The sequence below is a fragment of the Pelmatolapia mariae genome, linkage group LG20, assembly GCF_036321145.2.
Source record: "Pelmatolapia mariae isolate MD_Pm_ZW linkage group LG20, Pm_UMD_F_2, whole genome shotgun sequence".
In the NCBI taxonomy this organism is placed as follows: Eukaryota; Metazoa; Chordata; class Actinopteri; order Cichliformes; family Cichlidae; genus Pelmatolapia; species Pelmatolapia mariae.
Window position 1 is genome coordinate 42,553,764 of NC_086244.1, and position 10,449 is coordinate 42,564,212.

Consider the following 10,449-nt stretch of genomic DNA (forward strand, 5'->3'; position numbering starts at 1 on the left):
GAATGAACAGGAGAGAGGAGACAGTTATATCTGGACTCAGATTTGGGCACGCTGGTTTGAATAGCACATTGTTTAACAGGAAAACACCAGGAAAGTGTGACTGCAACAAAGAAGAAGAAACAATAGGACATGTTTTAGTGCTTTGTCACAAATATGATGCTGAAAGAAGACAACTGATCCAAAAGTTCGATGATATGAAAGTGAAACTGGACTTGGCTGATTTATTTCGAAAGAACTCGAGAAGTGAAAATTATCAGGCCATATTTTGTTTTTTAATTTGTTTGGAAAGATTTGACTTTTTTTTTTTTTTTTGAAAGTTTGGTCCACACTCCACACCAGTTGGTGTTAATGCACCATTTTGCTGTTTGCCAACCGCCAATAAATAATTAAAAGAAGAAGACGAAGATGAAAACACGCCTACGTTAACTGGTGATAGACCAGGGGTGGGCAACTCCAGGCCTCAAGGGCTGGTGTCCTGCAGCTTTTAGATGTGTCCTTGATCCAACACAGCTGATTCAAAAGGCTAAATGAGCTCCTCAACATGTCTTGAAGTTCTCCAGAGGCCTGGTAATGAACTAATCATGTGATTCAGGTGTGCTGACCCAGGGTGAGATCTAAAACCTGAAGGACACCGGCCCTCGAGGCCTGGAGTTGGACGCCCCTGTGATAGACATATGCAGTCGGTGGTTACTGTGAATAAAAAAAATCATCTTTAAATAATCAATCCCAGGTGTTATGGGGAATCTTATGCTGAGTAATTGTATTTGTAATGTTTTATTGTAAGTTCGGGGCACTGAGAATTTAATTCATAGAGTCCCCAGGAGACATTGAAACAATGTTTAGTCAATATCAGGTGATTCTATTGAATCAACGTAGTGAATTGCTAACACGATCGTGTCAGCAATTCACTACAATTCACTACACTCCCCTCAGACAATAAATGTGCTTTTGTTTTATCTTTGTTTTAAGACGATGATCAGCTCAAAGCGCTCAAAACGTACTTATAGACATTTCTCATGCTGAAATAAAGAGCACTTAGCCTACTGGAAACAGATTATTTCAGCCTGGTTTCCTGTTTGTAAGCTGACTGATCTGCTGCCCAGTGTCCATCACTCCCTCCTGTTAAATCCCGTTTGTCACTTTTAACCCAGATCAGTCACTCTGAGGGGAAACAGGCTCCAGCAGCTCTGCGCTGAGAAAACGGGCTGCAGTTGCTTATTTTGTGGAGAATATGGGATGACGTTACCAGGGGTTTCCAACTCCAGGCCTCGAGGGCCGGTGTCCTGCAGGTTTTAGGTCTCACCCTGGGTCAACACACCTGAATCAAAGATTAGCTCATTACCAGGCCTCTGGAGAACTTCAAGACATGTTGAGGAGGTGATTCAGCCATTTCAATCAGCTGTGTTGGATCAAGGACACATCTAAAACCTGCAGGACACCGGCCCTCGAGGCCTGGAGTTCCCCCACCCCTGCGTTACATTAAACAGCAGCTGTCCACGTTAAACCGTCACTGTCACGTGGGCGTGTTTCCTGTATCAGCAGCAGGTGTTTAACAGCTGACAGGTAAACCCGCGGGCCCGTCGAACTAATCGGTGTCGTGAGGAAAATGTCGAGTCGTTGTTTATGTTACAAAAAGACGGACCAGGCAGAAGATGTTTTGGGTTTTTTTTTAATTAAAATAATTTAATTGTTATCTGAATATAATATCGATACGTGTATATATTTGAACGAGCTGGAGATCGAGACTTTTTTTGCGGAGGTCTTTAATCTTGTTAGAGCGATCAGACGGTTCTGCGAAAATGACGAATCTGCGGATGCAACATTTTTAACACGGAGAGTGGAAAATGTAAACAAATCTAACCAGTTAATGTAAAAACTAGTTAACAAGGAATACCGGAACTATTGCGAGGTTGTATGAACATCCATTGCTGTTTAAAAAAAAGTTTATTGGATGAATGGAAATGAAGAGATTTTGGGACAAAACGAATTCCATCAATTTTTCGGCGTATGATGTGTAGCGCATGCGCACCGCTTGCTCTTCCTTTTTGATAGCTTCTTCACCATGGCGCCTATTGTAAGTAAAAAGTCGTGCTAAAATCTACCGAAGTTGTATCTTTTCCTATATGAAATCTGGAAAAACTGGCTTGTGACAGCTACATGGACTAAAATGCAGGGTTTGGGTCCGTTTGTGATGGTTTTTTCTGTTACACAGCTGAGTTTTTTGTGGCCTATGGCTGTCTGTGAGTTAACGTTAGCTTAGCAGCGTCGCAGAGCTAACCACGTTGCTAGCCCTATAACGATACCTTTGTTTAATAAGGTGCGCAGATAAGGTTTCGGAGGCTGACAGTATCTACGGAGCTATCGCTGTTTGTTTGACCTGTTTGTTAGTTAATCGCTCCGAGACGTGAACGTTACTAGTCGGGGGATTGACGCAGAGCTCAACTCATGGAGATGTTTTTAATTACTTTTAGTCGTACTTATCAAAACATTAAAGAGTCGAAAATAGCACTTATGCATACTTAATGTTGTGTCATTGGATGTTCTTATAATTACAGTCAAGCTTTGGCTAGAAACTAAGTACAGTTGCATCATCACGTATATTAAACTGTTATGCTGAATACATATAACGTAGTAGGTAAAAGCAAAATCCGCTGTTAATTCAGATTGCAGGATCTTTGAATTAATCAGTTGAATGTGATGGTGACCAGATTTTACTAATCGCTCTTTGGACCCATGTACGGCACAAACGGGAAATTAACATTTTGATACATTGGAATGTTAACAGTTGGTTGTTGTTGGGTTTTTTACTAAATTTTGTTCATATAAATGCAGTGGACAGCCTAGAGGTTCTTTGCAGTGAAGTAAATGTTTGTCCTTCCATTGGCAGAAGAAGCAGAATGCCAGCAAAGGTGGTAAGAAGAAAAAGCAGGTCCTAAAATTCACACTGGACTGCACGCACCCCGTCGAAGATGGCATCATGGATGCTGCCAACTTTGTAAGTTTTAAGCTGTAACTTTTTCTGAGTTATTTTATTACCAATTTAAGACTGGAGGCTGTCCTGCACAAGCTGCAGGGCCTCTTTGAGATGACATTCCTAGCCAGATCTGGCTCACTCTGCACCCTTTTTGAGTTCAGCCTCCATTTGGATTAGCTCGGGAAACCACACCTTTACACACACCTAAGCTTTTTTCTTCTTCTCTTCAGTCGGTAACATTTCTTGCTACAGATGTCTTTAGGGCCACATGACGCTAAGGATGAACGTCATTAGCATTTTCTCAGTACTGGTAGTTGTCAGCACCTAGTTACTGATACTCACTATAATTTGGTGTGAAAGGCTTAGTTACTGGTTATACTACTTATACGACTTGTTAAGAACAAACTAACAAGGCCAATGTGGTTATGTATTGCAAAGCAGAGGTGGTGGCAATTTTTCTGGCAAGTGGCAAGAAACAGTGTTTTTACATGTTTAAGATGATATCTGAAACAAATAAGAGTAGGGTTTTTTTTCTTCTCTTTTAAGCAACAAGAAAATTAGTAAGTACCAACCAAGTTTCTGCACGTTGAACAGATAATGAGGTAAAGGTCTCCTCTCTGTGTGGCTCCTGTCAATTGATGAAGCTTTCTAGGTGCTAATTAGCTTTCTAAACTGCAGTTATTGGTTATTGCTCACAAGCATTTTGATGTCAACACAGCAGCGTAACAGCTGTGATTGGAACACCTGAATTCAACAACTTGGGTGGGTGAGTGAATACTTTTGGCAATGTGGTGTACGCGCCACCAGAATAGCTGCACCAAATATCAACAAACTGGGTGGAGGATTAACAGCTGTGCACAAGGACAAACGTTCTCATAATGCCAGTAACAGTACCTAGGATAAAGAAATGCAGATCTATTGCTTAAATAAAAATAGTGCTCGTTATTTTGACTTGAGGTGGAAAAACACTTGAACGTTTAGTTTGTACATTGAAGGCTTTGCTGGAAACACAGGAAACTAAAGCAGTTACATGTAACACAGTCAAATGTGCTGCACAAAAAAGTCAAAATGAATTAACACCAAAGGAATAACCCCAGAAATGACTGATTTTTGAATATGTAATTATCTGCTTGGGGACAAGTTTAATACCAGGGTTCTGTAGCCATCGAACTCACAGCCATACAATTGGAAAACAGCTCGTAATAATCCATACTACTGTTAGCTTCATTTAAGCAAAAAGGCCTGATGCATTTAAAATCCACAAACTCACTCACCCAAAGAGATTTGTTGGTTTTATTAGAACTTTGCTTGTTACTCTTCAGTGAACTTGTTGCTCATGTGGAGCATAAATAGAGCCGTCGATATAAAGTAACATTTTTACCACACGTTAATTGCAGGAACAGTTTCTGCAGGAGCGCATTAAAGTGAACGGCAAGGCCGGGAACCTTGGTGGCGGTGTGGTCTCCATTGAGAGAAGCAAGAGCAAGATTACAGTGTCCTCTGAGGTGCCCTTCTCCAAAAGGTATCAGGCACTCACTGTGTTGTTTGTTCCTAATGTAAAGTTCTGAGTAAGATGACAAGACCACATTACTAACAGAAGCAAATGTAAAGACCAGTTAACTCAACATCTGCATATAGATCATGTGACGTTACTAAAAACTGCTATTGGTGATTTCACTGTGCTGAAGGGTTCACGCAGCTGCAGCCATTCACAAATACCAACATTAACATTTTCATTTTAAGACATTAACAATATGGTGGCATATCAGTGTCAAACGACAGCTGACACACATCTTTAATCCTGAATGACTAATAAATGTAAAAATAATAATAATGAAACGATGTCTAATAAAGTGTCATATGTTATATGAAATGTAACTTTCTCTCTTGCTGTGCAAGAACAAAGCTGCACAGGGTTTTTATTGAGTAGAATCATCATGTGATGTGAGCTGGGATATTACAACTGAAGACTGGAACCTGTAGTAACTCTTAAACATGGAACATTTCACAGCTAGTGAGCTTATTAGTCATTTTTTATTTAATAGAGGATTCCAGAAAAGTTGAGTCTTTAAAAAAAGACTAAAAATCCATAAATGTATTTGCCACGTAGGCAAATAGTTTAACAATTATTAATGATGATGTCAGGGAATGGATATTTAGGGAGTTCATCATCATCATGATCCATGAGAAAACAGCCCATGGTGAACAGGATTCAGTTCTTAAAGGTATAATGGCAGTTATGAGTTCACCGATGTCGCCACACCACCAGTCTGTTGTTTGTGGGGAAAAATGTGCTATTTTCATGGCATTGTTAAAGCAAGGTTTGCATAGCTTTTTGTAACATTCCATATACCAGGAAGCTATCCATAACCCACCCCCTCACCCACCGTGCTGCTGTTCCCTGAAGGGGATTCAACTGATGATGAAATCTCTTGTTTTTCCAGATACCTGAAGTATCTGACAAAGAAGTACCTGAAGAAGAACAATCTCCGTGACTGGCTGCGTGTTGTTGCCAACACCAAGGAGAGCTATGAGCTCCGCTACTTCCAGATTAATCAGGATGAAGAGGAGGAAGAAGATGATGATTAAAATGGCAATTAATCTGATTTTGTGTATTTAAATAAATGTTGTTTACAATACAGTTTTTGTTTAAGGTTCTTTTTCATAATGTGATGACCAGTGTTGGTCAAGGTACTTGAAAAAAGTAATCCCGTTACTTTACTGATTACTTATTTTCAAAAGTAATTAATTACTTAGTTACTTAGTTACTTTAAAAAAACATGATTTACAACCTGAATAGGTGATAAAGAAATAGATCTTTCAGCCCAATTCTACTTTTTCTGCATAATCCATCATACAAAATGTAATCAAATGGAAAAGTCTCTTTTTAAAACTTGTTTTATTAGTTTTAATCTTTTAACTTTATGCATCAAGCAAACATTAAATTATATGCAACATTCTCTGACTGGAAGAAATTTATTTAACATTTAAACCTATTTTCTGCACATTCCAGCACATAAAATAAAATATTTTTTTTGTGTTTACACTCTTTCAAATAGATGCAAGTAAAACACAGCAGAAAATAAATAAAATCAAAGACTCGGCGGTCCTGTTGCTCTATTTTCACCTGTAAAGCAGGAGTGGGGCAGGCGGAGGTTTGCCCTGGTGCAGGTGTGCCGCAGCGGTCAGTGGAAGAATCCGTGAGTTTCTCTGTGAATTTCACATTCCAATTTTTATTTGTCACATACACAGTCATACACAGTATGATGTGCAGTGAAATGCTTACACAACTGTTTGTGACCTAAAGAAGAAAAAAGAGACTATGAATAGGATGGGAAATAAATATGAAAATTAAAATTAAAAGGGTACATTTGACTAGGAAGGAATAAGATAAAATATAAAAATTAAGTTAAAAAATGAAATAACTGTAAAACAAATTAGAATGAAGGGTAAATTTAACTGGGAAAGAATAAGATAAAATATATAAATTAAAGTTGAAAATAAAATAACTACAACAAAATACACAATATAGAAATATATAAGAATGTATGAAGAAATATAGAATAATAACAGCAGCTGTACAAGTATTAAATGGAAATGAAGAAATATAATGTCCAAGATTGTGCAATCCACATTTGTAAGTGACTTGTGCAGTGCAAATATGTTTAAAGTGATGAAGTGATTCGATTAGATGACCACGCATCTATTCGAATTAGTGTAAACAAAGTCCAGAATGTCCAGTGTGGGTCCGTTCTATGTGGTGGTGTGATTGAGAGACCGTATCGCCTGCGGGAAGAAGCTCTTCCTCAGTCTCTCTGTGTTGGTCTTCAGGGAGCGGAATCGCTTTCCTGACCTCAACAGAGAGAACAGTCCGTTGTTGGGATGGCTGAGGTCCTTCACGATCTTCCTGGCCTTGGTCCAGCACCGCCTGCTGTAGATTGAGTGCAGGTCAGGAAGCTCGGAGCGGATGGTGCGCTCAGCTGATCGCACAACCCTCCGTAGAGCTCGTCTGTCCTGCATGGTGCTGTTCCCGAACCAGGTTGAGATGTTTCCCGTCAGGATGCTCTCTGTGGTGCACGAGTAGAAGTTCCTGAGCACCTTGGAAGGCAGTCGGAAGTCTCTCAAGCGTCTGAGGTGGTAGAGACGCTGTCGGGCCTTTTTCACCACGGTGTTGATGTGACAGGACCATGACAGGTCCTGTGTGATGTGAACTCCGAGGTATTTGAAGCTGTCCACTCTCTCCACTGGGCACTCGTTGATGACAGGGGTCCGGTAGTTCCTCTCCTGCTTAGTGCTGAAGTCCACTATCAACTCCTTTGTCTTACTGACGTTTAGAAGGAGGTTGTTCCTCTGGCACCAGTTCTCCAGATTCCTAATCTCCTTCAGGTAGGCCGTCTCGTTGTTGTCAGAGATCAGGCCCACCATGACGGTGTCGTCAGCAAACTTGATGATGGTGGTGGAGTTGGTAGTGGCCACACAGTCATATGTGTACAAAGAGTACAGCAGGGGGCTCAGAACACACCCCTGGGGGGCTCCAGTGCTGAGAGTGATGGAGGCTGAGACATGTCCGCCCATCCTTACTGCCTGTGGTCTGCCAGTTAGGAAGTTGGAGATCCACTGACGCATAGGTGAGCTGAGTCCCAGGTGCTCCAGTTTGGTGGTGAGTGTGGAGGGAATTATGGTATTAAATGCAAAGCTGTAGTCGATTTTCCCGAATTTCCCATTACGTCGTAGCGCACTCGGTGCTTGCTTGGAAGTTTAGGGGTTTTTTCGCTGTAAAAAGTTGTTTTCTTCCCACGCACAACGGACGCTAATGTTTTTGTCACTTTTTATGGAATCAAACTTAAAGTAAGGTCAGTACTTCCACGCTTTAAACGCTGCATGCTCATACTCTCTCCCGCACTCGATATCCATTGTTGATCTGCACACAGCTGTTGTCACGAACGTCACACTCGCTTACGTCACTGTCATGAGACACTCGCAAAAAAATCACTGTTTTAGTAACGCAGTAACGCGTTACTGTAATCCTTACTGCCCATCTCTGGTACTGACAGATCAGGAGAAACATTATTCATTCCAGTGTTACTGCACTGTAGAGCACTCAGTGTAGGGTCTACATAGGACCCAATGAATCATGGAAACAAGATTTTTAAAAAATTGCAAATTAAGCAGCTCAGATGGGCTGAAATAAAACTGAGCGGTGTGATTATGTTCATTCTTCGTTGTTATGAAGTGGGCGGAGTCTTCATATGAGTCAATTACTGCTGGAGTTGAAAACAAACTGCTTGTAATTTAATGTAAGAGTTCTTCACAGGGTTCTTTCTGTCCTGTGGCAAACCCAGTACACCCTCTGACTTACTAGCTTGTAGATCCAGCTTTAGGAGGAATTGTTTTCTGTTTGTCTTGCGTTGTTGTAGAGCAATTTTGGCCCCACTACAACAATCTGTTGTGGATTTGCTGGTATTTGGGGTCACTCTCCTGTTTCTCAAACCAGTTTTGCTCCATATTAAATGGCGCCGTTTTCGTAGTCTTGATGGTGGTGATTTGGTGGCTCAGGAAAAGCACAGACCAGTTTCATGTCATTCCACATGATACCACTCAGCCAATCAAATGTGTGTATTCTGGGCAGCAAACACTACGACTGTACAGTACAGATAAGATTTAGAGGCAAATGACGCAGAAAAAGATGGTAGAAAGCAAAAGAGTGATACATGTAGAAAAAAAAACCGAGAGCGATACAGTAATGAAGTACCAATACTTCAGGTTTCTGTACTGACAACGTTTTGCTTTTAATCCCTACAGTTTTAAACAGGTATCTGAACTTTCTACTCCTTTCAAAACAGGCTGTTTGCTTAAGTTATACACGACTGGTCAAATGTTTTAAAATACCCCAATTTGTCCTGTTATCTATTGTAATTCAAGTTGTTTAAGTACAATGAAAGCTTGAAATGTTACAAAGTAAGTGGTGAGCTGGCAGAGGTTTAAAAAAAGGTAAGGTTACTCAAAACTGAAAAATCATGTACATTTCACAATGATAAAACATGGGTTAACAATTTAAAGCTGTTCTGCAGCAATGGAGGTTGATCAAGCCTTGAAAGCTGGTGTAATTCCCACAGCTGTTCCAACTGTTGTGGATTACTCTGTCTGCATAAATTTAAACAGTGTTGTACTGCAGAAAGTAGTGTGTTGGTACAAAAATGGTGAGAAAAAGGCGATTAACAATGGAAGAGAGAAGGACCATCATAATACTAGCCAGCTGAGTCTAATAATAGTTTGAATTTAATTAAATTTGATGCTGTCATTTTTAATTTTATTTTTAGAATAAGGCCCAGGTGGATGGAAGACAGCAAATAAGACTGGTTTTTGAGTTTTGGTTGATTAATAGGCTGGTGTGAAAAATTGCTGCCACACCGCCCCCTCGGCCTGTGCTTCGAGATTTCTGGTAGTTAGAATGACTCGGGGGTAACCAGGTTTCTGTGAGGCAGAGTAAATCGATTTGTTGATCAATTGTGGTGGTTTGGGAGCTGACACAGTCTCCAAGGGGATGGGGTTTTGGGGTGATAACAGGAGGGGGAAGAACTGCAGAGGCGTGTAAGATTGGTCCCCACTATAGTCATGTTTTGGGTAGGTTCAATAAATTTGTCCAGATTTCTAGAAATTAGAGCTGCTCCATCCAAACTGGGATGGATTCTGTGTCTCTTAGAAAGACCATGTTTCCCCAGAAAGTTTCCAAATTATCTATAAAGCCCACATTTTTTGGACACCACTCAGACAGCCACCATTTTAAGGCAGACATGGACCCTAAAAATCTTAGAAATATGGTATCTAACCAGATTCTTACTCTGGATGGCATTACCTTGGCCTCCAGTAACACTGTGAGGAACCTTGGAGTCATTTTTGACCAGGACATGTCCTTCAACGCACATATTAAAACATATGTGGTACAACTTTCTTCCATTTGCACAATCTTGCTAAAATTGGAAATATCCTGTCTCAGAGTGACGCTGAAAAACCAGTTCATGCAATTATTACTTCCAGGCTGGACTACTGTAATTCATTATTATCAGGATGTCCTAAAAACTCCCCGAAAAGCCTTCAGTTAATCCAAAATGCTGCAGCATATTTCACCTACACTGACTTCTCTTCATTAGCTCCCTGTTGAATCCAGAATCAAATTTCCCATCCCATCTCTTGAAAAATCAGGCTCATCATAAAGACCTCGTAGGCTGTTAATTTACTTGTTCCTAGAGTATTTAAAAGTAGAATGGGAGGCACAGCCTTCAGGTTTCAGGCCCCTCTTCTGTGGAACCAGCTTCCAGATTGGATTTGGAAAACAAGATTCGCTCTCTACCTTTTGGATTAGGCTTAAAACTCTTTTTCAATAAAGCATATAGTTAGGGCTGGATCAGGTGACCCTGAATCCTCCCTTAGTTACACTGCTGGGGGGCTTCCTCCCCCCCTCTGTTTCTACACTA

The 10,449-nt window shown here is 40.6% G+C and overlaps 1 protein-coding gene across 1 annotated transcript; it reads left to right on the plus strand.

Annotated features, from left to right (window-relative positions):
• Window positions 1-1,950: 1,950 nt before the first annotated feature.
• Window positions 1,951-5,613, plus strand: LOC134618472 (large ribosomal subunit protein eL22). Its single transcript, XM_063463884.1, has 4 exons — window positions 1,951-2,074; window positions 2,888-2,995; window positions 4,372-4,496; window positions 5,419-5,613. The coding sequence occupies exons 1-4, from the start codon at window positions 2,063-2,065 to the stop codon at window positions 5,561-5,563; spliced, it is 390 nt and encodes a 129-aa protein (XP_063319954.1). The 5' UTR covers window positions 1,951-2,062; the 3' UTR covers window positions 5,564-5,613.
• Window positions 5,614-10,449: the final 4,836 nt, after the last annotated feature.